Here is a 27,712-nt window from a genome sequence, read left to right on the forward strand (position 1 = left end):
GCAAAGGCATTGCACAACCACATTTTCAATGCGGAACCGGCTCCCAGAAGACTGTCAAAAGTGCTCCCTCTGCTGTTCCGAGGAGGTTAGTGCATATAGCCCCATAGTGTCAGCATAGTATCAAAAGCAGTCACCTCTGCTTTCCTAAGCATGAAAGAATCAAATGTGTATAGATCAGACTGGTTCAGGAGTAGGAACGTCCTGTAGGCCTGGTGTGTACGGCCCTTGACTGGATTATTTAAAGAAGATTTCAATGTAAAAACACACTAAAGTTGTGCAATTACTGTAACTTTATGTATATGATTCACTTTTTTTGCTGTTATTGAGTACTTTTTAGTTTTACATACACCTTGTAAATGTAATAGGTAATATCAAATTTCTAAATGGGTAATTACAGCTATGAGATTATGCTGACAAGCAGTTGTAAGTATATATAGAAATATACACTATAATACTTTAAAAGAAGGACAGAGACTATGAATGAAAATTTGAATGCATACATTTACTAGTAATGCATTTTAAATGTTAATAATAGTACCTTTACTCTAATGAGGCATGTGATTGCATATAATGTGAACTTCTTTCAAACTGAAGTTGGAAAATATTTATATTTAATGATAATGATTAATCATTACATGTAGTGAATTCAGCTTTAGAAGTCTGACAGACTGCGGTACTGTCCGCTGCTCAATGTGGCTTAGCTTCTCATACTTTTAAGGTTGCTTCAGTTTATGTTTCTCAGTCATGTTTGCCGCGCAGTTTCACTTTAGAAAATAGATTGGAAGAAAATCCGGACTCTGTGAATGCTGGTGGTTTTGGCAGCTGGATGTTTCCTTCAGTAGCCATGGTTGACTTAAGTTTGATGTTTTAGAGAAGGCCAGTTGGTGACGGTGGCCTGGTTGTTGATGTGTCTGTTAAAACCAGGAGCAAAGTCTCGCTTCGGTTAGAGGGGAATGGTTGTTTGATTTGGCTGCTGTCGGTATAGGAGAGCGTCTGTTTGTTCCTGTAAGGACTGAAGATTGGTGTATCCAGGGGGAGCTCTTGTCTGTCGAGAGCGCATGTGTGTTGTTAGGGGTCAGTGAGTTTGTGGTGGGGTTATAGCACAGTATAGCAAAAAAACAAAGCAGAGACTTAATTTTTTCAGTCAGATTTACAGTGAGCTTAAACTATAACGTTCGCCTCCATCCCTGTAGAAAAATCGTATTGTTATTGAATGACATCAGCCAGTGAGTCACTGCACAGCACAAGATCACTGTTTCTTGACAAAGTGAAAGGCAGCATGTCCTGGAGGCTGTGTTGCTGCTCTCTGGATAAAACTGCTGAACATGAAATGGAGAATTTGTGTGCCTCAGTAAAGTTTGAGAAAATGGGCGGTTGTTGGAAAAACTACAAATCCCAGTGTGCAGGGGTCATCACGCTGAGCACCAGGATCAAACAGGCAAGACTCAGTATTTAATGTCAGGTTCGTGCGATTATTGGAACAAAGAAAAAGAAAACCTTTCGTTCTCTTACATTAGGGACCAGGATGTTAATAAAAAATGGTTGACGCACGTTCAGAGGCGTGCTCCGAGAGCCCATCTGAACAGGCCAGCCCATTTCTGCCCGCTACAGAATGTCCTGTTCTTTGACTGTTTGTTTTGGCTGATGTCAGCCTCTGCCAAGCGTCTTCATCTTTTCTTTCATCCTTCCTTTTATCATCCAAACACTCTTTCAAGCCTTCCAGGTCCCTCATCTGCCGTCTTTTTTACCCAGGATTCCTTTCAGGCAGCTCATTTGCAGACACAAGCAGGAATGTTAAGTCAGCTAGTATTTGACTCGGAGGAGTTTTTGCGGGAGATCTGTGTTTTGTTAAGGCTCTTTCAGCCTTTTCCTGGAATGATCTGGGTGCTAAATTAATTGCTCCTGATCCCACCTCGCGTTGCAATCAGCTTAGCGCTAATCTCGGGTTCTCAGAGCAGCCAAGTCTCGTCTGGGCGACGCTGCTGCAACGAGCTGTCCATTGCTCGCTTCTTCCAGGGTTTTGACCCCTGGCACTGTCCTTTTCACTCATTGTTAAGCTTTTGGGGGGCTTCTTTTTGTACGCCTTTCATTCTCAATCAGCTTGGCCTATTTACCTTTTCATACGGTCGCATGATTGCTTTCGGTCCCCCTCAAAGAGCTGTCTGCCAACTAACTGAACAACTTGAACATATTTCTCTATGTCTTAAGTTTTCATCTTCGCTTTCTTGCGTCATTGGCTTCGTCTGCCTCGCTCATAGTCTCAGAGATGGCCACATGTTGTCTGCGGTGTCCCTTCTTATCCATTTTTTTGTGTTAAGTTTCTCTCCTGTGCTGCTGTTGTGTTTCCCCTGGCTGAATGCCACTGACCAGACCATCTGCCTCATTTTCTTTTTTTTCCCCTTTCTTTCCCTCTTTCCCTTTAATTCTTAATGTCAGCTCAACAGTTGGGTTTCTTTTTTCCACCCTTTCTACATTTTATTTTTGATTACAGGATACGTTTACCTCATATTTTCCTAACTCAAAAAAAAAAAGAAATCCCTGTATCTATCTCTTTTGTCTTTCCAAGACGGCTTCCCGTCTTTCCGGGAGGCTCTGATTGAAGTGCCTGCGTGCTATTTAAAGAGGCGTGGATGAAAGCGGGGTTGTTTACAGTGCCCTCAAAATACAGCCTGTCTAGAAACAGGAAGTACCATCGCCATGAAGCGCAGCAGCACACGGCGTCAGCCAACATGCAGCTACTTCCTCCTCCTCCTCCTCCTCCTCCTCCTCCTCCTCCTCCTCACGGCTGAGCAGCAGCTCCAGCAAAACAACCCTCCTGCTTATCAGAGAATTATGCACCCCTCCCCTCTCCTGCTCCTCCTGAATGGCGCACATACACAGCAGGCTTTTCACCCCCTCCACCATGTCCTATCTCGCTTTCTCCCGTTTTCTTCTGCCTAATGCCCCCCACCCCTTCCAACTGCCTCTCTTTGCCAGTACAGCATGCCTGAGTAGCTGCCTGGAGATGAAGGAGCTAATTAATTTGATTTAGCCGTCCCCTCTCTCTCCCTCTCTCTTTCTGGCAGTGGAAAAACCAGCCGTCCACCTCCCTCCCTCTCTCTTCCACACCATATCAAGCACCCCTCCCAGATGATTTTCCAACTATCCTTTCTAGTCTCCTTTAGCAACATCCTTGCTTCCTCTCCTCCTCTTCTTTTTCTGCTCTTTTCCCCCGTGTTACACAACCATATTTTGCCAGCGGTTTATTGCATATCAAATTGTAAATTAGATGCCAGCCTTAACTCTCTTGCGCGGCCTGCGCCCATGTAATTCCAGTTTTCGACATTTTATCTCCCGTGTGCCCGGGGAGAGTTTGTGTGACTCAGCAGTCTCGCTGCTGAGTCACACAAACATGCTCGTTATAGCTCGGTGTGCCTGCTTCAGGGACCTAGAACAGGCCTGTTAGACTTTGGGTGGATAAAGGCTCGTTTCTGTCATTTGATACTCCGATGGATCCGCCTATTGAGTTATATCAGGCAAGTCCAGCAATGCACTATAACTGTCGAACATAACTTGTCAGCGTAGCTCGATGAAACCTTTCCTGTGCTTTCATCGTGCCTGTGGGACATCCTCTGAGCTTAGCAGCGTGCAGGTTGTGGACATCTGCTGAGGACAGGCTCTTTGTCGTGTGTGTGTGTGTGTGTGTGTGTGTATTTCTGGCTGTGAGCATGGTGTAGAGTTGAACCTGCTAACTCCTCTGCCGAGACTTCAGAAGTTTTAAGCATTCTCAGCTCAAGAAAAAAGGGGGAATATGTCTTCCATCTTCCATTTTTAATCCGATTACATGAAAATTATTTCATGATCATTGTTGTTGTGTTAGCAACTAAAATATTTCCGCTGTTTTGTGCCTACCTGCAGTTGGTTTAATAGGTCTGACAGCTGTGAGAAGTTCAAGTAAAAGTGTGAAATTACCCAATAATTCTTGAAGAAACAAAACGAAGACAGGAGTTTGAAAACAATACTTTCAGATTTCGATCCTAGTCTGTCATAGCTCGACCTTTGTGATGATACAAAAGCAGTTTCACCTTTATGCTATGCACGGTTCTGTGGTTGTACCCTTTTAACCTTGAAGCATCCAGTCGTAGCCTCTGTATAGACGTAGAATAAATGTTGTGTTGTGGCACTTCTGACCTGATTATTCAAAGTTTCTTCTGTCTTCCAACCCTGTGGTTTTACGAGTTTTCGAGAGGCTGCTGGCACAGTTATGTTTACATTCTTACAGGTTGGTTGAAAAATGTGTAACTCATACAGCATTTCATTAGATGCCTTTTTTCCCTACTCAGTGACACGTCAGGGGAATATTTTAAGATAAAGCAGGAAAAAATAGGTTTGTCTAATTATAGCTGTAGAATTACAGTCATGTGAAAAAGCTTTCCCAGTGCAATAGCCTGTTAAAGCCAACATTAGCTAAACTGATTCACGCTGGTCTTGTCTGTCCAATGGACATTGTTACAAAAGGTTTGTTTAAATCAGTGGTTCCTAAAGTGGGGGCGCGCCCCTTAGGGGGGCACAGAGCCATTGCAGGGGGGGCGCAGTATGAATAAAAAAACGAATGCTTGGACACTGATAGCATAATGGACAGGTTTTTGGCAGGGCTCCCACACAAATACAAAGCAGAAGATGAAGTATCGCCACATATGCTTCCAAACCAAAGACTAGAAAAAATGATGAAGCATATTTTGCCTTTGGCTTTACCTGCACAACGGTGGCGCCAAGGTAGGTATCCCGATCAGAATTTGTTTCCCCTGCATCGGGAGCACCCGCTGGGCTGTCCAAATCCCGGACAAACAGTATCCCACAGTTGTTTATGTTTGCACAGAGAGGCATTTTGTGAAAAATGTATTGATAGCAATATTGAGTATTCTTACACAGTAACAAAAAACTACACGTATAATAATTACACCATAAAGATGGTTTGTTTTTCTGTTATTTAAAAGTGTTGGTAGTTTATTTTATTGTAACCTCTAATTTATTGCAGTTTACTTTCATTTTTTTTAATGTTTACTAAAGGTTTGAGGTGTGAAATAAACTGCAATGGAGTTTATATGCAAAATATGGGCGTGTGTGGTTGGAGGATGCGTTTGTGCCAGGGGGGCACAAAGATTTTCTTGTAAAACAAAGGGGGGCCCAGCAAAGAAAGTTTGGGAACCACTGGTTTAAATGCAGTTCTGCAAACGTAAGCTTTTTTTGGTAGCGTCTCTGAGCTTTGCACAGTCTGACCTTGGGGTGAATTTGCTGGGATGTCGACTCCTGGGAAGATTGGCAGACGTCTTCAGTATCTTTCACTTGTGAATAATCTTTCTTACCGGAGAGTGATGGACTTCAGATTGTTCTGAAATGGCCTTATAACCCTTCCCATATTAATGGACAACAGCAATTGCTTCTCTAAGATTTTTCCTCATTTCCTCATTGGTATTGTATTACCACCACACTGTAAAAACTTCTGCTTGTAAAAAGGTGCTCATATTTGTTGACGATTGGTTAATCAAGTGTAGTAGATCAGCAGCTCCTGGCGGTTACTTTCCCTTTTATTTCCTGTGGAAGCAGCAAAGGTGTACTTAGTTATTCACCTATTGCACTTTTGCTTTTGTTAAGAAATTAATGACATGATATATAATCTTTTCCTAGTTTTAAGACTAATAGGGAGCAAGTGAATTTTATTATGTCCTAATATATAAAACCTTAGACTTTAAAGAGGGTGTACTTTCTTTTTGACTGTGTGTTGTAAACTGGGCTTTATGATGGTGTTTATCTGTAGGTCTGAGTAGTCTGTGGAAGAGCTGTTAAACCAGTTAAATGGTGGTTTCTGCTGTTAACTTTATCATGTGGGAGCCGTTTGTTGCGTGGATTTTCTGTTCCATATTACCGGCTTCCTGCACTGATTTTGTTTTTTTGTAAACAGCAGAGACGTGTTTGCAGATGACAGGCTGCAGCACGCTCATCTCTCTCCCTACGTCTACCGAGGTTTCATCAAATTACTCACAGCACCGCCCCTCTCTCTGTGAGATAAAACTGAAGGATTAAACACCCAATCGTGTACAGATGTAAACACATGTAAAGCTCATTATTAGCCCGCACGCTTGCAGAAAATGTATATGCTGCGCTTTCACTGCTTTCCTGAGAAACGCAGAAACTTGCTGCGTCGTCCTCTTAAAGCTGCTGCTTCCTCTTTAAGAAGGCACTGACATTTGAACTCCTGTAACGTTGTTTGACTTCCCACTTTGATCAGAGTCCAAGTCAGCTGGAGAGCAGGTTAGTCATCCCTTCTCTGAGATCACTGAGGATGTTTTCTAACCCATGAACGGGCCTCGGGTTATATGCACACCAGTGTCCGGGTTAGCAGAAACACAAAGTGAATGTTAAGAGGAAACAAGCAAAGAGAGTGACTGATTCCTATCTCATAACTCTTTTTTTTTTTTTTTATTCAACTACAAACAACTGACCGAATAAACACCAAGAACTAAGGATCTGATGCTTGACAAGTCTGGTAAGCAGTAAGCAAGCACGTTTAGAGTTCAGGTGCACTAAAACTCAAACTGACTGCAGGTGTGACTCTGCATATCGTGGATCTGACAGAGATGACGACCTTTCCCTTTCTTCTCAGATACAAGATCCTAGGCTCACTCAAGTGTTTATACTGGAACAACAAGCCTCGTTCAGCACGTCTTTAAGAGATAGACTCGAGCTCTCAGTTGTCTTCATTTAAAGAAAAAAGTCAGACTTCTGGATAAAACGCACTGTGTGTTTCCTTAAAGCGGGTATGAACAGCATGTTTTGTTTTTAATTTTAAGAATAGCATGGGGGGTTTATAATCACAAACTACATTGTTGAGGCTACACTGAGCCTTACTGCTCGGATGATGCCATTTCTGGTGCCTCAGTCAGCAGAGTTAGTGACTAGCTGATGAACATGTAGCATTTAAAGATTAAAGACTCATATTTCCCCCAGGAGTTAGCTAAGACTAAAAAAAGGGGGGAAAATGAGCGCAAACTTGAGACAATGGATCAAAACATGTTTCAGATGAGTGCTTAATGTGATTAAGATGGCTTAATTTGATAACTATTTGCTAAATTTAAGCTAGTGAAAGTTTAAGACAGCATGTCGAGGTATTTTTACTACTTCACAAACTACTTGCATTTTGAGTACATAGTTTATATCAGCTTCATATCATGGTTAGAACAGTGTTGCTACACAGTGTTAAGATTTATGCTTTATTTTAGCATGTGCATCCGTGTCCTCATGCACAAGCTGACAGACCCTGAAAAACAAACAAGGACGCACCTACCAAAGGTTTCCTCCATAATTCAGCCAGACTGCGTAGGGTCCTTTTGATTGCACAGCTGGTATAGTGCTGAGTGAAAACAACAAAAACATTTTAGTTCAGTCCGACCGTACATGTAGAATTAATTCCTTTTAATTTTCTAAAGAAATCTATTTGAGCTTCAACATCCCGTGTGCGCCCGAGACGAAATCCAAGACTGACGCCGCGACTCAGATAAACACTTTTTTGTTTTCTTCTTCCTTTGGTTAAATATTGAAAGACTTGGTGAGTTAATGGTTTAAATTTTCCACCGACATGGCTTTCTAAGTTTCTCTATCTCTGTGTATTCAGATGTGCGTGTCGCTTGGTAGCACAGCATGAAAAGATATGATCACGTCTGGCCTAACAGCCATGAATAGGGATTGACGGACAACGGGGTGCCTCTGAATGTAGAGTTGGTGGCCGGCTGCAGCCACGGGACAATGCAGGTGCACATGCGTGGACCGAGTGGCTGCACTCCTGTAACACACACTCACTCTCACACACATTGTCTCCGCATCACGCATGCATGAGCTCATTTTCATGACAGACATAATTTTTCACTTTCCAGTTCTCTCTCACATACACACACTTTGCTTTAAAAACGTGCACGAGTGAGGATGGAGGGTGCAGGAAAAAAAAAAAAGTTCACTCAACTCCAAGAGCTCGAGAGGTCACAGGAACAACACCCAATCCCAGAGCGGTTCCCATGGAGACAAGTGTGGCAGCGTACAATGAGGGTGAGAGAGACTGATGAAAGGGAAAGGGCAGGGGAAGAGTAGGAGGAGGAGGGTGGGTTGTTGGCGTCAAGGTTCAGTTGGTGGGTACCGGAGGGGGGTGGGGCGGGGGGTCTCTCCACTCAAAAGGACAGTGGGAAGTATGATGGTGCTGTAGCATAACAGTACCAGAACATTCTTCCACCCCAGCTCGCATTTTTCTTCCTTCTTGTTCCAGCTGAGAGAATACCTCCTGATCTGAGGCCGCAGAGTGGCTCATGGCTGTCGGAGGAATTTCTACCGACCGCGACACGCAAGGCCGAGAGCAGCGAGGGCGAAGGCAGTTTCTGTTGTGAGGCATTTTGCATGGCTATGCACGAATCAGTGCTCAGATGCAGCTGCAGACCTTGATTAAAGTTGTGCTGCCAAACAAAACTGAGAGTTGTGCCCAGTAGATTTCAGAGTATCCCCCAGATACCCCAGCTGACCTAAAAGCCCTTAATTGACAGGAGCAGCGCCATCGACGGTAGCACTTGAACCGTTTTAGCTGAGGGCACGGACAATGGAATGGTGTCCCTGCCCCGGGGTTTGTGGCGCTCTCTCAGCCTTTGGCCACGTTCTCATTTAAAGACGAGTCTGAAAAATTTCGTGCACTGGCCGCTACTCTGGGACAGCACTCTGGTTTTATACCAGAAAAGATTTGATCCAGTTTCATAAAATGTGAAGTTTCCTTGTCCCTCAAATCTTAAAATATAAACTAGACCAATACATTAGCCTATGATGGAAAAGAAGTATTTAGGCATAGTGAGCGACAACGGCACACAAATAGCCCTAAAGGGAGCTCTGCACGAGTCCCCAAACAGCAAAGATGGAAGATGTCTTTGTCGTTGCAGGGTTGCACGTGGACAGTAGAGGTTCGCAACAGTTTTGTTGCTACTCAGTGTGACAGAAAAGGGTGTTGGCAGTGCAGTGGTTAGCACAGTTGCCTCACAGTAGAAGGTCCTGGGTTCAACTCCACCATTTGTGTGGAGTTTGTTCTCTCCAGACACTCTGGCTTCCTCCCAGTCCAAAGACACGCAGTTAGTGGGTTTAGGTTAATTGGTGGATTTAAAATTGAGAATGGTTGGCCCTACAGCAGACTGGGAACTTGTCCTAGGTGTACCCTGTCTCTTGTCCTATGACCACTGGGATAAGCTCCAGCTCCCCTCATGTTGGTTCTCTGGACTGTGCCGTTAATGAGATGTAGTCAAAAATCTGAGTTCTGTTTCTACACATCTGTTGAAATTAAAGTTAGACTGGAGCTTCAAATAACTGCCCAAGTAGGTCCTCAGTTGGGGCTCCAAAGATGTACGCAGAGCACCAAGACTTGCTGCTAGAAAGACTTTGTTTGGTTGATCGGCCTTTCCTCCCACCTTATCCCTGTCACTGAGCTTTGCATCCATCCATGCAGCTCTCCATACTCTCACCGATGAATGGTGGTGCCATCACTTCCTTCCAGCAACAGCTGTTTACTTTGCAAACGTCAGGACGCAGGACTGAATTATTGTGGCTGTGCCGTCTTTCCAAAGTTGTAAAATTTTTTATGACACCACTGTAAAGCGCGCTTGGCCCTTGCACTCGTCGGTCTGACCGGCCTTCCTGGTTGGCGGTGAATTGTTTTGGTACTTGGAGGAACACGCCTCCACCTACGCAGCCTGTTGCATTGTTTTCACACATGCTATTTTAAATCTGAACACCCTTCATGGTTAGCAAGTGAGGTCACGAAGCATGAAAGACATGGGCATCTGCCAGGCAGGGAGAGCATGAGTTTAAGTTGCATCATGGGAAATGTAGGGTTTGGCATTTTTGTTTCTGGGGGGTTGTTTTGAGCTTTGCTTAAAGTTGGGGACGTTCCGGCACCTGCCGAATCAATTTTAGCTGTTCTTTTTTCAAAGTGTCTCTTCCGAATCCCAAAACTTCATCGAAGTGGCGTGCTGAATGGTCGGAGTACCCCCCCCCCACACACACACACACACACACACACACAACACCCTTTATAATGTCTGAGTTTTCCCCCACTGAACTTCACTTGTTTCACAGAGTGCTCCCATCCGCCATTTGACTACCACCAGCCTTGTGCTCTCTCTGTCTCTCTCTCTCTCCCCGTCGGTCTCACTTTCTCGCTGTCTCTCTCCCTCGTTCTCCTCTCACTGTCCCTCCGTCTGTCTGTCCTGGTGCCCAGGTTTTTTGAGTTGGCGTGGTTCCTGTTTGTTTTCAGCCATTTTGGGGACTTGCAGTGCTCGTAACAAACTGCTTAAATGGCGTCCTCTTGCTTGCTTGCTCTCCCACTCTGTCTCCCTCTGCCTCTCTCCCTCCCTCTCCCTATCACTGGGCTTTGTGTATATAAAGTAGTGTGTGTGTGTGTGTATGCGTGTGTGTCTGTGCATGTGTGTTAGAGAGGGAAAGGGGGGGGGGGAGGACAACACTTCCAAATAAAAGGAAGATTGGATTCAGTGAGGTTGGGGTGGAAGTGGTGGTGGGTCAGTTGAGGGGGTGCAGAGGGATTCACTTGCCGGAGAAGAAGAAGAAAAGAGCAAAAACACTAAGAATCGTGTGTCAGAGGCAAAAAAAACTGGAGTGAGACAGGAGAGAGAGCAAGAAAAGGGGGGAGTGAGCGAGTGAGAGCAAGCAAGTTCGAGTGTGAGAATCGCTCCTGCCCTCTGTCTTCACACACTGCTGCCTGTATGTGTGTGCATGCGTGTGTGCGCCGCCTCTCCCTCCGCTCACTCTCTCTCTCTCTCTCTCTCCCTCTCTCGCACACACTCCGACGTGCGCATACACAGACCAAAGGGGGAGAGAGAGAGAGAGAGAGGGAGTGTGAGGGGAAAGAACACATCGCAGCAGAGATGCAGCAGGAGGTTTTCCGAGGTACGTTCTCTTGTATGCTTGCCTTGCTGAGAGACAGACAGAGAGAATAAGAGGAAGAGAGGCTGAAATCTGTTGTTTTCCTGCTTGTTTTTCCGCTTCACTCTGCTGCTGTGGCGGTGATTGCTCCGCGCGTGAAGAAGGAGGAAAAGGTTTTTATTTTACTGTGCGCGTGCTGGGGCGTGAGTCCTGTGGTGGGTGTGTGCGCTTATGCAGTGTGTGTTTATGGTAGGGTATTTATATGTGTGTGTATGTGTGTGTGTGTGCGCGCTGGATCTGTGCGTGTGCGTGTGCCAGTAACAGGCCTCGTCCCTCGTCTCCCTCATCCTCTGTCGCTGGCGCACCACGCAGTTCTTTTTCAAGAGCGATGACTCGTTCTGAGATTGTGATGAAACTTTTAATTTATCTCGCGTCTCGGCGAGTCACTGCAGGTCAGGGACTCGAGGGGAGAGGGAGCGAGCGGTGGCGGTCAGCCCGCACCGGTCGGGAAAAGGCGTCAAACACGCGATGCAAGGTTTGTTTTGAGGGGGTCTCTTAAACATGGTGGGCCGGTCCCCCACCTCCTGCATGTGAACTCGCCAACAACATTAGAGGAAGTGTTCTGGTGAGTTTAAATGTCGGATGTAGGCGATGGTAAACATCTCCGGTCCCATCAACAGGTTCTGTCTCTTATTTCGTTTTTTTGGGCCGCCCAGTTTGTCCTCCATTTTACCAGCCTGGTGTTGTGCTGGAGGTTGCCTCACATAGAGCGGTAGAGGGCATATTGATGTCCCCAGCCCAGCATAAGCCTTACTTTTTTCTTTTTTTTTTTCCAAAACAACAGAGCATCTGCTGCCAGCTACTCCCAACATTCCTCGTTCCCCTCCTGGATGCCGAGACAGGTCCCCGAGCTCGGCATGTGGAAAATATGACCCATACTGCCACGGGGTGAGAGGTCATAGGTCAGACAATAGGAAGTTTAGTTCCTCTGCAGCTCTGTTGTGTTGAAAAAAAAAAGAAATAAAAGAAGATGATGATGTTGATAGCGGCGGTTTGCTATTTTAAATGTGGCTGAGTCACACATTAGATGAATTAAGTGCCTTTGAGGCGTTTTTCTGCGCTGGACATTAAAGTGCTGAGATGAAAAGCGTTACCGTCTTTGACTTGGTTAGCTGTGTTTACATAAATGTTTTTGTTTTTTTTCTCACATGCTGCAAACTTAAAAGGATGTGGACAAGCTCAGGAAGCTGGTGCAGCGCTTTGCTGCTCACCCTGCCATGGGTGTACTTGCTGTTCATGGTGACAAACCGCTTTGCTAATACTCGCATGTTAAGAACTTAAATGAGGTTTTCACGCCTTCAGCAGGGACTGCGCATGAAATTGAAAATGATTTGGGGGTGGGGGGAATTACCTCAACAAAGGTCACCGATGCATTGCCGCCGCTCTCCAGAGCTGGGGGTTTTTTTTTCCCTTCTTCATGTTTTTTTGGGTCTCGCTGCTTCCTAATGCCTCCCATGATTCTGTTGCAGCAAGCAGAATTATGGGAATTACGTGCTGGGCTGGGAGCTAACAGAGCGTGGAGAGTGGTGCGTTTTAGACACGGGCAGGTTTGCCGGTGCGTGCAGTGGCATTCGAAAACACCATGATACGACAGTTTACACACAGGGTGGGGGCACGCAGTCAGTCACACTGAGGGATTGCACGAGGGGGGGATATGAAAGACGAGGAAACCGTAAAATGTGAACACGGGATGGATGTGTTTGAAGTCTCCCCTCCAGCCCCCCCACGCCCCCACTCACACCACCATAACCACTCCCCGAACCATGCCAACTTCCCCTTACCTCCTCCCTCCTGCTCTATCCCATCTGGCTGGCTCCACCACGCCCTCTTGGCCGGGGGGTTGTTGGGAGTTCAGTAGCTGTTCTTGCTAACGATGCCCCCCACCCCACCAACCCACCCACACTCACAACATTATGCACACACACAAACACTCATCTTTGCAGACCTACTGCTGCTTCGATGCCTGGGCCCCTCTGGCTGACCTTCCACAGGGGAGGGCGCCCAGCTACACCTTCGTCTTCCCACATGCTCCTCGCCGCTGGCTCGCCGGCTGGAACACACAGGCCCCCCACATTCACCCTCGCAGGCACTCCTCTTAACCTATCACACACACACAAATACACGCACGAGCACTGATACCATGATTACTTTCAGTAATAATAACATTGCAGTCAGCAGCCTAATTGCTGAGTGCAATGTTATTATCACGCCACAAATAAAGGGATATCCTGAAAAAGGATTGCAAAGAAGGAAAAACATAAGTCACACACACACACACAGACTTCCTGGTTCAGCTGTGACCTGTAGTTACTGTCAGGTTACTGCCGCTGGTTACAGTTTCCTATTTTATAAGAAACGCATCAAACTCATCCGCTGCATTCAGGGTCAGAGTAAACTCAAACTAAACTCGGTCCGTCACGGCCTGTTTGATCGTCAAGCTGCTTCTATTTTTTTTTTCCCAGGCGTGCAAGTTATCGAAGATATCCTGTTGTTGTGTTGCAGTTGTGTAAATATGATGGCCTAAACTGTGGAAATAAAAAGAAGTTTTAATCAAGGCCTAATTTGGGAGGGTGAATGGCAAAGAGTGAATACCCAGAGGTGAAGTTAATCATTTAAGCACTATTAGTTCAAAATTTAAAGGAGCCATAGGTGCAAGTGTTAGCTGTTTGCACTATATTGATTGTGCCACATTAAGAGGCGCTAAAGCAGCATTAAATCTAATTTGCTTTAATCAGACCTTTTAATATTCAATTATAAGAAGTATTGTTGTGAAAGAGCTGTAAAGGGTTTCCTTTTTATGTCGTTTTCCCTTTGAAGATTAAAAAAAAATCTCAACACTGGTGGTTTGATTTTTGAGAGTGTTTCTGTAAGATGGTTAAAAAAAAACATGGTAACTGAATCCCACCAGTTATTTGTCTATCAGCATGAGTACCAGTTTCAGTGCGGAATAAACAGATTGCTCAACGTCTGGTTCAAGGCCTCGAGCTGGTGCACCAGCCAAACTCCTCTGCCGTCCTGCCTTCTGTTATACAAGGCCAGTTTAGCGGCGATGTTCCCGGTGACTGATTGTCCGTTGCAAATCATACAATTATAAGGGAAAAGTTAAAGTTCTCCACATTTTTCTCCTGCCAAGAGAAAAAAGACCCCAAAGTCAATAAGTCAAACTTGGAGTCCAAGCAGGTCCAAGTTATTTGTTGTGCTGGATAGCACTTTTAATTTCCTAAAGTTAAGGAGTTTAAAGGTTAATGAGAGGAGTACGGTCAGGTAGGCTTTGTTACTTACGGATCAGCGTTTCCCGTAAAACCCTCTCACCTCCATCAAGTGAATTCCTCTGTCTGAGGTTTCTCCTTGCTTTACTCACGCTGCGTGTCATGCTTCCTCTTCGCGCTACTGTGCCTCCTCCCTCTTATTTGCCAATCACAGTTTCCACTGTGGCTCTATTTCTTCCAGTGTCCCTCATTTCAGTTACCTGGGGAAAGCGACTGATAGCAGTAGTGAAAAACAAAAAACGAGCCTTAATTTTCCCTGAAGATTTCCTGCTCGGTGGCATACAGGGGTTGCGCAGTGAATGCCAGACCCGATTGGGCCCCCATCTGTATCCCCCTAATGGTGTCATGCGTTGGTCATACGTGTTGGCCATGCCGTTACAATGTGCAGTCAACGTTTAATTTGTAATTATAATCAAAACGAGGAACTTTATTGTCACTTTAAATGCACCGATCTTCAACTTTGTGCTATTTTTAAGGTTTTAAAGAATAAAATCCTCCTAATCAAAACCGCTGATGTTTACTTTCTCTTCAGATTTGTCATTTGATGTGGAAAACAAACTGAATCATGCTCAAAGTCTGCCTTTGATCCCTCTGCCTGTCAGCCCAGCGTCTCTGTCTTTACATGAAAGCCGACGCGTTTGCTATAATGCGCGTCGTGTTTACGTGAGCCCGCTCCGTAATTTGGCCCGCACCGGCTGAGCACCTGCTCTCGATGCGCGGTTTTTGTAGTGCCACGAGCATAAATAGACGAACGCTTCACAGGCCGGGCGACGTGTTTATTTGTGCAGAACATCCTGTTGCAGAGAGGTGTGGGAACAGGGTTGCTGTTTATTTTGATTTTTGCCTGGGGACTCTCATGGTCACATTTGTCTGTGCGCCGAGTGTCGAGGTGTTTGTCCACTCGTGTGTGTGTGTGTGGAGATAAAGTTGGGACTTTTAAAAGGCAGCCTGTCACAGTCAGGCTGCGTGTTGTGCAGGCTCTGCTTGCACAGTGGCTCCGTGCGTCATAGGGAGATGAAGAGAAAGAGCGAGGGGGCGTCGTACGCATTTTCCTGTCCGCGACGCAAGAATCAGATGAGGGAATGAAATTTTTAGCCTTGGCGCTGTCTCTCAGCGCGTCCGCCCACTTGTAGCAGCCTGGCGCTTGCCATAAGGGATTTCCTGCACAACATCTATCGCTCAGCAAATGTGAGCGACAACGGAGGCCCGTTTCAGTACTGAGCACTGATTCGTGCACCCTTGCTCTGATTTAGATCTGAAAGCCGGCATGAACCGCTTTATTGTCCCTTGCATAACAAAGAGCATGTGCCGCTGCTTGCACCCAGTATGTGATTAAAAGACACTTCTGTTTTCCTTCCGTTGGCTACATGTCACTCCAGCTGCATCCTCAGTGTTAGGCCGCTGTGCACTCAGATTCACCCTTTGGTTTTGAATATCATTTACAAGCAGGCCCTTCCATGTTGAACTGCTTTGTTTATGCCGGCCTGTCTTGCCTGTGGGTGAGAGTGTATGCAGAGTGCACGTATGTGCTCTGCGTGTGTGTGTGGTAGCATTAGCCTGGGCTCCTGTTTATCTGACGGTGCCGTGTGTCTGACTGTTCCTATATTAACCCCCCCCCCCCCCCCCGCCCCCCTTTTTCACTAACCCACACACTCTTTCTGTCTCCCTTTTTTTCTGTCACCCTTTCACTCTCCCTCATCCTCACCCTCTTTTCTCCTTCTCTGTCTCTCCCTCCTCTTTCCTCTGCAATAACAGTGCTGACCTAGTTTCTGCCTGTTCAGGGCTGCCTGTGGAATTTTACAGCGGCCTGCCTTCCTGGCTGCTTTGCTGCTCGAAACGAAGGCAGAAAAGCATGACTGAGGATTTTTCTCCTCGTCACATCATTACGGCCCAATCCCGTCTCTGCCCCCCCCCCAAAATCTGCAGACCTAAACAAATGAACCCGCAATAAATAAGTGATAACAGCGAGCTGACTGCCGGTACGCGATTCTGCTGCTTTCTCATTTATGGGACATTTTTGCAGTGGCACTGCAACCGCCACCGTAGCAGGCGAATTAGGATGGAAATGAGGATAGCCTGTCGCTCATCTTCTCCGGCTTAGCCGAGATTGTACCGGATGCAGAGGGCAGAAAAACACCCCTTCTCTGTGCACATGCATGCAATCTCCCTCCCCCCGCCTTCACAAATAAATGGTTAGAGTCATGCCTGGCAAATACTAGCCACTGCCAGGAATGGCTAACAAGGCTCTTGCTCACATATAAAGAGAGAGCGGGACTATTTTTATGCGTGTTGGGGCCACGAATCTAAGTCAGCAATTTATTCCGCGGGAATCTTGATTAAATCTGAACGCCTTCCAATTAGGCATAGGGAATGTTGTGTCACAGCCTAGAGAGAGAGATGGATCGCTGGAATGCGTTTCTGAAAGCTTGGCTGTGGCACGCTGAAATCTAAACCAGCACTGCCGCAGATTCATTCCTTCCCCCTCTGCCCTCTCCCTCCCTGCACTCACCATTCCTGCCTGAGCAGTCGGGAGTTCAGCATAGCTGGGCATTTAGTCTTCTCCACCGTTTGTCATGATTGCGTCTGCAAAAGTTTTGGGTGTAATGTCCATTTTCTACCTTATGTATGTTTTGTACATATACCATGGTATGCTTATAATGCTAATACCTTCTTTCTGATTTTTTTTCTTTCAGATTTCGGGGGGTGGTCATGGTGTCCGGTGAGGTGTGGGACCCCCTCCGTGTGGGCCATATTCCGTCACGTCTGAGTGAACAACGCCCGGCTTCCCTCTGCAAACCCGCACGGACTGCAGCTAAGGACCCCACCTCACACCAAAGTCAGCGACTGTCCCCTTTGTCTTCCCCGCCGCCGCTGCCAGTGGTTCGAAACACCCTTCACCCAGCTCGAGCTTCCTCCTTGCATCCGCCTGTCAGTTTGTACGGCTCAAACAAGGTCAAAGGACTATACAAACCAGTACACCGTCCTGGTGTGACTTCCCAGTCTGAAGAAGAAAAAGAAGAGGAGGGGGAGGAAGGGGAAGCTGAGCGCTTGGAGATGAAGGGTAAAAGGCTCGGAGGCCGGGGAGAGACCACAATGGAGGACAGGTTAGAGGATATGGGTGATGGACCTAAAAATGCAAAAATCACCCTAAGCTTCCCGCTCAGTGCAGCCCCCCTTCCGACCTCTCTGACATCACCAAACCACTGTCATGGCTCCTCCTCCTCATCTTCCCCTTCCCCCCACCGACGGCGACCGTCGTCCAAAAGCTCAGACAAGGGGTCGCTGTGGAAACTGGATGCCACCATGGACGTAAAGCACAGACCTTTTAAACCCCCAAGACACGACAGCTCTCCGTCCTCTTCGCCCTCCTCCTCCTCATCTCCCATGACTGTTCATGCACTCATCAGAAAGGACATCAAATCGCCACCTCCTCTAAAGTGCTCCAAGCTCAGTTCAGAGACTCAGTTTCACAGGTCGCCACCAAGATCCTCCACCGGGCCTTTTGGGGGATGTTATGCTAGAGATGGATGGGATGAAAGGCACAGGGCGGCCAACGGTACAGCCTCCCCCTCACAGACTGCTCAGATCCTCTTCAGTCTGGGCACATCAGCCTATCAGAGAGGCGGGGATGCAGAGAGACGAGAGAAAATAACAGGAAGGCCATCTGGGAAAGCTGGGAGCCCTCACGGACCAAGTCTTCACCCACCCACCCTCCATCTCCCTCCCCCTTTACCACCACCACCTCCTCCTCCCTCCGAGGGCCTCACCGCACCCCCACACTCATCCTCCTACTCCCCTACTGACAGCCTGAAGCCCGAACTGATTTGTGGCGTGTGCCATCGGCTGTTTAGCTCAGCCTCCTCCCTCACGGTCCACATGCGGCTGCATCGTGGCAGCCGCGCCCTTTGCTGCCGTTACTGTGGCAAGGTCTTTATCCACAGCAAGAGACTGCAATCCCACGAGGCCTCCTGCAGGGTGCCAGGCCTGCCCTCTAATAGCCTTCGCCCTCCTTCTCTCACTATACAGCCAAAGGAGGAGCCGCTGGAGGAGGGCGAGGTGAGAGTGGAGGGGGGAATGATTGTGGGAGAGACAGACATCAGCAAGGCACGGCCAGGGAAGAAAGCACGAAGCCTCCTGGCGCGTATCCAAGGTGATGATGCAGCAGGCACAGAGGTGCTGGCGGGTGATGAGAACCATTTTGTGAAGGTGGTAGACGGCAATGTCATCTACTTCTGCTCTGTGTGCGAGCGCTCCTACATGACCCTCTCCAGCCTGAAGCGTCACTCTAATGTGCACTCCTGGCGCCGCAAATATCCGTGCCATTTCTGCGACAAGGTCTTTGCCCTGGCCGAGTACCGCACAAAGCATGAGGTGTGGCACACAGGAGAGCGCCGCTACCAGTGCATCTTCTGCTGGGATGCCTTCGCCACGTACTACAATCTCAAAACCCATCAGAAGACCATCCATGGGATTAATCCCAGCCTCATCTCCAGTGAGAAGACAGCTAACGGGGGTTATAAGCAGAAAGCTAACGCCCTCAAACTGTACCGTCTTCTTCCCATGCGCTCCCAGAAGAGACCCTACAAGACTTACAGTGACAGTTTGCATAACGGCCTGCTCCTGCCACCAACCGAAACACCTCCCCTCTCCCTGCCAGGCCTGGGCTGTGCTCTGGGCCCCGGGGACCTGCAAAGCCTAATCAGTGGGGCCCACCCTCAGAGTCTAAAGCCTGACCCAGATGCCTTCCCTGATGGATTCCCTGTCTCTGTGACTGCTGAGCACAGGGACCTCTCTGCACTAACACCCCTCCCCCAGGTAGATATGTCCCAGGTTAGAAAACATGAGAGTGAAGACATTGAGTCAGAGCAGGGGAGAGGTAGTGGCAGCTTCAAAATGTCCAACAGCAGTAAAACCAAAAGTCTCAAGAGTGGTAGAGGCACAGAGACGAGCATGCCTTCTGTGATAACATATGGCCATACAAAGCCCTCCGTCATAGTTCACGGGACAGCTGTGTCATCCTCTGTCATTGTGCATAGCAATCAGGTCACGTCTGGAAGCGAGAAAAGCCCAGTGAACAGCCCATCCCCCGAAAACAGTGACAGTCAGACTGTAGTCAAGGGCCCGTCTCGGCCCATCAAAAAGCAAAGGGACAGCATAGATAATCACAGAAAGAGGTCAAGAGACAGTTCAGATACGGCAGAGGAGGGCTCGAGAGGCAGGCAGGACAGAGAGACAGGCAGATTATTTCACAAATCACGCAAGTCCCACAGCAAGAGTGATATCTCTAACTCAAAGCAGCTGTCAGCATCTGTAGGGTCACAGGTCAAAGAGGCAGGGCCACTGTGTCAGATTACTGTACGTATTGGTGAGGAGGCCATAGTGAAGCGCAGTATATCTGAGACAGACCTCAGGAGAGATAAGAGCCTTTCTCCCCCCAAAACCAAACGCAGTGAAACATCATCTGTGCGGGACGCCAAGGAACCACGCCACTCTCACTCCCACCACCACCACCACAGACACCGCCTCCAAAGCAGAGCCAGCATGGAAGCAGAGGGCAATAAGGAAGGTGGAGACTCTGAGGAGGAGGAGGAAGAAGAAGAAGTGGTCAGGAAAAAGAGCCCCAAATCCCCCAGTGAAGTGAGGGAGTACTACTTTCGTCAGGAGGTGCGCGAGCTCGAGAGCGACCATGACACAGAGGACAATTTATGGCGACCTTACTACTCCTATAAGCCCAAGAGAAAGGCCCAAGCACATCTACAGAGGGTAAAGAGCTGGCAGAGGAAGCTAAAGTACAAGCGCTCCATCCGGCTGAAGAGGAGGGCAGAGAGGCTTAAGAACCTTTCAAATAAAGAAACAGAGAAATCACAAGATGAAGAAGAGGATGCAACAACTGAGGAGGCTGAAAAACTGCCAAAAGCTAACAGAGACAAGGGAGAGGGGGAAAAGAAAGATAAAAATAAAGAGGCTGAAGAAGAGGTTAAGGAAACCCGCCATGAGGTTTCCACCTCTCCTGTGCACTCTCCAAAACCTCCTCAGTCTACCTCAGTGGCTCCTACAGGAATAAAAAGGCGGCCGTGGACTAACGGGAACGCAGCTGAGTGTGGTACGTGCGGCCGCTGGTTCTCGAGCCCCAGAAAACGAGACAAACATGAGCTGAGCCACCTGCTGGAGTTTGTTTGCCTTTTCTGTCGAGCCACTTTCCCCTCGAGGGATAAGCTGGAAGACCACCAGAGAGCCCAGCATCCCAAACCTACTGAAGCCCCCTGTGCACCTCTCAAAGCTGCTCACGAACAAGTAGAAGGGGTCAAACCTGTGCCAGAGATTTCAAAATATGATGAAGATAAGGGGGGACAGGGTGGCCTGGGAGGGAGTCACTCTAGTCCAACTCGTCTAAGTAGAAGGGCCTTATCACGACACACGTGCCCACAGTGTCACAAGGTGTGCAAGACATCCTCAGCTCTGAATCGACACATCCGACGCCACGAGCTCAGCAGTTCTCCAGAGAGAGAAAGAGAAGATAAAGACACAGAGCCAAAAACAGCAGAGACAGTTGCTGACATTCTTAGCAGAGAGAATGAAAAAGCAGAGCTTCCCAGTGCTCTCTCTGTTTCAGTCATCAGCTATTCGACGCCAGAGCCGCCCAGCAGTGGCGAGTGCTTGGCGTCGCAGCAGCCTGAGGAGCACCTCTGTGAGCTCACAGATCATCAGGTGTCAGAAACCAGTGACAAACCTGAACTAACAGAGCCCACACTTCCAGCTCCAGAGAGAGAGCCACCAAAAGCTGCAGACCCTCCGTTAGACGCCCCAGTAAACCTTACACCCACCAACCACAAATTAACATCTGCCACGCCCTCCACCCTCCAGACCGTGCTCGTCATGAACGGATCTGAATGTCTTGACTACCGCACTCCCAGCAAAAAGCACCTAGATAGTCAGATCCACAGAATACCCAGCCCTGTGCACGCTGTGGCATCCGCCAACACCTCCCCAAATGTGCCCATGACATCACAGACCAGAATAACCACTGCTGCTCCTCCTGTTTCCATGACAACATGTTCCAGCTCCGAGGGGGGATTCATGAAACGGGATGGGGTCATTATGGACAGAGAGAGACAGGGTGGGAGCAGTTTATTTCTACACGCCGGCTACGAGGAGCCGCCTCTGGTGCAAGATCTCAGAGTCCAGTCCCTGTCCCGCAGTCCCTCTCCCAATGAAGCACAAGACCTGACCATGTCCTCAATACTAGCTCGTGAGAGGGAGATAGAGAGGCAAAGGGAGAAAGAGAGGGAGCTGGAGAGACAGAGAGAGCGGGAGAGGGAGAAAGAAATTGTGAGGGAGAGAGAAAAAGAACTAGAGAGGGTCCACCAAGTCAGTAGAGCTGCTCACATCCCAGAGGACCAGATCACACTTTTGGTCCCCAAAGAGGAGCCCTTGAGCCCTGTCCCATCTCCCCAACATATCCCCACTCAAACCACTATGAATGGACCCTCATCACACAGGCACACTCCCAAATCCCCCTGCCGGTCACCTTCGACCATTGGACTGATAGCTCAAACCAACCACCAGGTTCACTCCAGTTCACAAGGACTTGACAGGCTTACGCTGCCCACTGGAGCAGCTGGTGCCGGCGACCGCCCCTCTGCCCATGCTCTGCTTCTCCCCCGAGCCCCACAGCCACCTGAACCGGAGCACCAGGATACCGTTTCTTCTAGAGATTCCCAGCAAGGTAACACCACCCCAGTGGGTTACCCCTCCCAGGATTATCCACTACCCCTCATTGTGCCGGACAGCTACCGCTCTGGTAAGAAGCAGGAGGAAAACCTGCTCATGTCCTCCTACCCGCCTGGAACGCTTCCCTTTGGCCCCTTGGGAAAAGTGATGGTCCCTAATGGCGGGGACCTGGCCAAGCTGCCATTCTATCCGGACCCCTACCAGCTGCTGTATGGGCCCCAGTTCCTGGCCTATCCCTACAACTTGGCAGCGCTGCCCGTGGCTCTGAATATGATGGCACCGGGGGGAGACAAAGTGGAGCCTCTGCCCTTCCTCCCTGCCATCTTCAACTACGCAGCAACTGCCGGGCCTTACATGGGGGCGGCCCCCCATCCCCTCGTGGCAAACCCAAGCCTCTACAGCGGCAGCAGCGGCAGCAGCAAAAAGCAACGGGACAACAGCAGCAGCAAACCCTAGGACAGCCACGCATTAAAAGGAATATAATTCAAAGGGGACAGCCTCATGTGTTCAGGCTGGGAGCGGGAGGAGTGCATACACTGGCACGGCACCCCTGCCTCTCTTTAATCCAGCAGAGATCAGAGTTAGGAAGCAAAAGTGTGAAGGGAGGAGAAGAAGCAAAGAAACTCTCCTGCCTTTACTCCTGCTCGCCTCTCTCCGCATCTCTCCCGCCCAGCTGTAGCGTGTTATAGATCTAGAGCTCGATTAATCTTCCTCTTTGACTCATTATATTATCTATAATATAAGAATTAAGAACTGCTAACAGGGTGTGTGTTTTGTGAAAAAAAGAAAAAAAATTAGTTCAGTCTACTTCCCTTTATAGTCACCGCATAACGAGGATAAAGGCTCTTCAGGGAAGGCTTGTGTGGGCAAGGATGAGGCAGAGGAGTCCTTATTCAACACGGCTGGAGGTGGTGAAGCATTAAACGACTCAAACCTTTTGCGTGCGTTTGTACGAGTGAGCGAGTGAGAACAGCAGGCGTGTCCCGCTGGTGTAAAAGTGTCCACGAGAGGTATATATGTGAGCTTTTACATGAACATGTACAGCAGGTAGGGATGTGTGCATGCAGGGGTTGAGCATTAACTGCATATGTGCGAAAGTGTGTGAGTTTGGGTGTGTGGGAATAAGATCATTCCGTTTGAGACGCACACAGCATTCCTACTCTAGTCGGAAAAGCTACCGTAGGTCAATGTGTAGAAGTGCATTTAGAAGCGATTCTTCATATCCAAATCATTAAGAAGTCGAAGCTGTGGCTGGACGCGAGTCTATGACAATGACAGATCAGCTGAGCTTCTGAGGTCTGTCAGCGAACCTGGCGACTCCGAGGGCCAGATGACACTGTAGGATCTGTATAGCATTCACCATAGTTTATACCTTATGTGCACAAACAAGAAAAGTAGTGGTCACTTAAAAGGGACACTTGTAGCTGCTTCGGAAATGTAGCTGGCCACTGGGTAAGAATTAAAGGCTGGTAGACCATTGCACTTCTGTTTTTTCATCTCATTTCCTTCACTTAAAAACTTAAAAAGAAAAAAAAAACTGAAAATACTACTAAAAAAAAAAAAAAGAAAGGTCAGCCTTCATGTTGCGTAGCTTTTTCCCCTCTTTGACTGGAAGAGGAAAAGGCTCCATTTTCTAAGCCAGGAAGAAGAGAGCAAAGAATGAGGGGGAGAAAGAGAAATGAATTCAGGGTATTGAGTTGTTTCTGAAGAGGAAAGAGAAATATATGGGCACAAAACTGCTGGACTCTGAACAGAAGTGCTCCGTAGAAATGACGCTGCGGACGAAAAATGTTGTCCTGCTCCATAACTGTGAGGAGATTGGAAAAAGAAAAAGAAAGTCTGAACTATTCCCTTCCTGCCTTGTGTTATTAGCGAGAGGTAGGAAAAGGCCAAAAAGCGGTGGCCGACACTCTCCAGACGCCCTCGCGGTGGGGCCTTTTTGTTAAGTGTAATGTTATCTCTCTATATGTTTGTTCCGTTGAAAAGATGTTGTTGTTTATGTTGTTTAGCCCTACCAGGTGGGGAAAGTGGCTTCGGCGGAAAAGAGGGGAGGGTAAAAACTTCAAAATATGAATGTAAATTTAGTCATGAGGTTAATGAAGTACAGCTACATTAATGGTAGAGTTGTTTTTTTGTTTGTTTTTTTTTTTGTTTTTTCCAAGTTCCTGTTTTGTTTTCTGTTTTGACACAAATAACCTGTTAAAAGAACCGTATAACGTCTGGTATGCATATATACAGTAGTCCTAGGAACATGTCAGTAAACTTTGGTTCTGTATCCACAAAGCATGAGCAACACTCGCTTCCTAACCGTTTATATCCTCGGCAAATCTGGCATTGTGCGCACAGCTTCTGTTTTGTTTCCTTTTATATATATTTTTTCTGGTCTCTAAATCATCCATATCTGTTATGTTTTTGATGTATTATTTGGAAGAATTCCACAAAAATTAGTCGCCACTTTTCTTTTTTTTTTTACTTCTCACGGTCACTTTGTAGGCGCTATTTTAATCCCGCCCCCTCCCCGCCCCTCGCCCCTCTCCCCCTCGAGCATACACTCGCTCGCTGCACCTTCTTTTGTTTTTGTTACTGGTGTTGTTGTTCTGAGTGACGACGTTTCGGTGTGTGATGGTACTCGGGCACCTTTTTGGTCCAGGTGGGAGTGTTGAAAACACTGTGTGACCGACTGCAGGGGTGCACAGGCGTCCCCCTTGGGTGTGGTTACAAGCCTTTTTATTTTTAAATGTTTTTTTTTTATTTGTTTTTTTGTATGTTTGGGGTACGTGTTGTGTACGAGAGCGAGCGGCTGCGCGACGTGAATAAGAAAACCAAAATAAATCTGCCTAAGCAGCATATCCCTTGGCAGTATATGGGCCACCTGTTTTGTTTTTCTTTTCTGTGGGTTAGTTTCAGTGTAAAATAAAAAGCCTTTCTGTCTCCAATACACTATCTCAAGCCATTCCTGTAGACGGACATGTTTGTGTTTCACGGGGGTGTTTTTGGACCATAGTTTCTTATGCCATAGTTTGCTCTCATGGTTATCATACAGACCAAAAGCATGCAAATCGACGTATTGTAGTGACTGGACTGGAATCTGGAGGTTTAAAAAATCAAACTAAACAAAACAACTATTTACTGTATGTTTTAGTTTCAATGAATGTGCCTCTGCTTTGATATTTAAATAATTATAGTAAGATGTGGATCTGCCAGATTTCAACTGTTAAAGGTGCCTTGTTATGGCATAAGAAATTTGAATTAGCATTTTTTTTCCTTGAGAAATGATGATTTGGAGATAGAGTTCTTGGCTTTGTTTGCTACGAAGCTGTTCATAGATGTAGGAGTGTGGCTAAACTGTTTTGGTATCGTGTACATGTCTAGGGTAATACTGTGCCATATAGAGCCCACAGAATATGTTATTGTTATTTTTAAAAGATGTTTTAATGTTGCCTGATGACTTTGTCTTTAGATTTGATACAAAGGCTTGTAGCCACAGCTCTCCCAAAGTCTGTAGTTTCCTCTCTCCGACATTCTACTTCTCCTCCACCCCAACCCCACCCCGTTTCCGTCTCCCTTTCTTTCTCTTTGCTGCAATCAAACAAAATAAAGTATTAACCTGATGACCCAGCGAAATCAGCTCTAGCTTGGTGCTGCGTGTGTTGTTTTGTGGTTGTTCTTGTTCATGTTGATGATGTGTCCAATCTGTACAAGTTGATCAAGCGCCCTTAATACGAACCATGTGTTTAAAGTCAGCAGATGTCTGCTTTTGCATTGTTTGTGAAATGTGCGTTTAATATTTAGCAGATCGGGGGGAAAAAAGCTTTGTTTTAAAGACGCATGTCATCTCTCCCCTCCAAAAACTCAGAATGTATGGATTTTTCTTCTGGCCTGTGCTGATTTTTATCCTCCAAGATTGTTTTGGTGCGAATTGCCCAGTTTGGGAGATATCAGCTGTAAGCTGAGACGTCTGCCTTCTTCTATTCAATATAATGGAACCAGATGGCTCTCGCTTTACTGTGCTGAGAGTGCCAAAAAACAAAAAAACAAAACAAACAAAGAAAAAGATGCATCGGAAAAGCGAAGAAGGAAAAGTAGAAATTCATTCAGCTATTTCTGAGTAGGAGGAGAAATATGTGGGCACGAATCATGAAGTGAATACTCAAAAATCTTGTTATGAGCAGTTTCATCAGGAGCTTTGACTGCATGAGCCAGCTAACATGACAGCTCAGCTGATCCATTGTAATATTTGCATCCTGTCACGCTGTCACAAGCACGATCTCTGGATACGGCTGGCCGACGTGGTTCACTTGGAAAGAAAATATCTGAAACAGCTGAACAACTCGCAGCAAACCAAACTAGGTCACATGTGGATAAAATATGGCCCGAGGTCCAAAACGGGCCCGTGGATCATCTAGAGCTGGCCCCTGACGTTCTAAGAGGAAAACTAAGCGCACAACCATAAAAATACCAATAAAAAGCAGCACTGTGATAACAGATATTGAGGCGAAGGACTGTTATAAGTCTGCACTGCTCAATTTCAACTTAAAGCACTCCACTTTTTTGTAATGATCTATAACAGTTTTACTCTAATGGTAAATGAGGCCGTATTTATGTAGATGCAACAATTCAACAAGTTTTCCTTTGCTTAGTGTGAAAAAAACTTGACCTGCCCTCATCTAAAGGAATAAATCTTCTTATTTTGTATCCAAACATGCCATTTCTAAAAAATCTTTAATCTAGGAATTTTTGTCTTAGTTTCAGTAATCAATTGGGGAGCGTTTCTAATATGTGTCAGTTACCATTGTTTACTTGTGAATAGTGGTTTCAGAGGGTCAGAGGCAAAGATTGATTAATATGATCAACATGGGCATCTGATCAGATTTAAGAACAGACCAAGTGCTTTAAGCTTTATTTCTCACTTTATATTAAATGCATGTTTAAAAAAGACACGTGGACTGTAATGCAAGCCAAAGCAATATGAGCCTTTTGTTTTATTACACTTCTCTAAAAGGTTGGGGTTTTTTTTTTTGGGGGGGGGGGGGGGGGGGGGGGGGGGTACTCAGAGAGAGAAACCAGTTTATTTTCTATATTGTGATTGTTTTTAATCAGGGCTTCATATATCATCCAAGGCCTGTATAACAGAACATTCTACTGCTAAAAACACACCTGCTGACGGTGTTTTCCTCGACAAACCCCCTCTGTAGAAACGTTTGATCCTAACGTCCCGACAAAATAAAAACAAATGCTGAAATCTGCATTTGTGGAAAAGGTGAAACAAAGAATTCATCATAAAGTAAGAATTTACCGTTCACCTGTAGCGTCTCTGCTTAATCATTCGTGTCAGCTTAGTTGGTTGCTGAGAAAGAAACCTGAGCCTGATCACAGATTACCATCACCGAATGAGCACTAGTGACACTCAGTGGATTATCCAGGAACAGCCAGTCCTAAAACGTGAGGTAACAGATGAATTGCCTTTGAACATATTAAAGGGACAGATCACTCCAACATCAAAATGACATGTTTTGACCTCTGATCCGTAGCTCCAATTATCCTTCTAGATCAGGGGTATCAAACATGCAGCCCAGGGGCCAAATCCCGGCCCGTCAAAGGATCCCCCTGCCCAACTGTGCGGCTTCAGAAGGTGGGAAATAAAAATGCTTTGAATTCATTAATAAAGTATTTCTATCTTTTAAAGTTGTTAGGATTATAAAGAATTTAAATAC

General features: G+C 46.8%; 1 protein-coding gene across 1 annotated transcript; it reads left to right on the top strand.

Moving 5' to 3' along the window:
- zbtb4 (zinc finger and BTB domain containing 4) lies at positions 1 to 25,631 on the top strand. Its single transcript, XM_004562715.5, has 2 exons — positions 1 to 85; positions 16,961 to 25,631. The coding sequence occupies exon 2, from the start codon at positions 16,977 to 16,979 to the stop codon at positions 22,452 to 22,454; it is 5,478 nt and encodes a 1,825-aa protein (XP_004562772.1). The 5' UTR covers positions 1 to 85; positions 16,961 to 16,976; the 3' UTR covers positions 22,455 to 25,631.
- Positions 25,632 to 27,712: the final 2,081 nt, after the last annotated feature.

The sequence above is a fragment of the Maylandia zebra genome, linkage group LG3 (genome assembly GCF_041146795.1).
Source record: "Maylandia zebra isolate NMK-2024a linkage group LG3, Mzebra_GT3a, whole genome shotgun sequence".
NCBI lineage: Eukaryota > Metazoa > Chordata > Actinopteri > Cichliformes > Cichlidae > Maylandia > Maylandia zebra.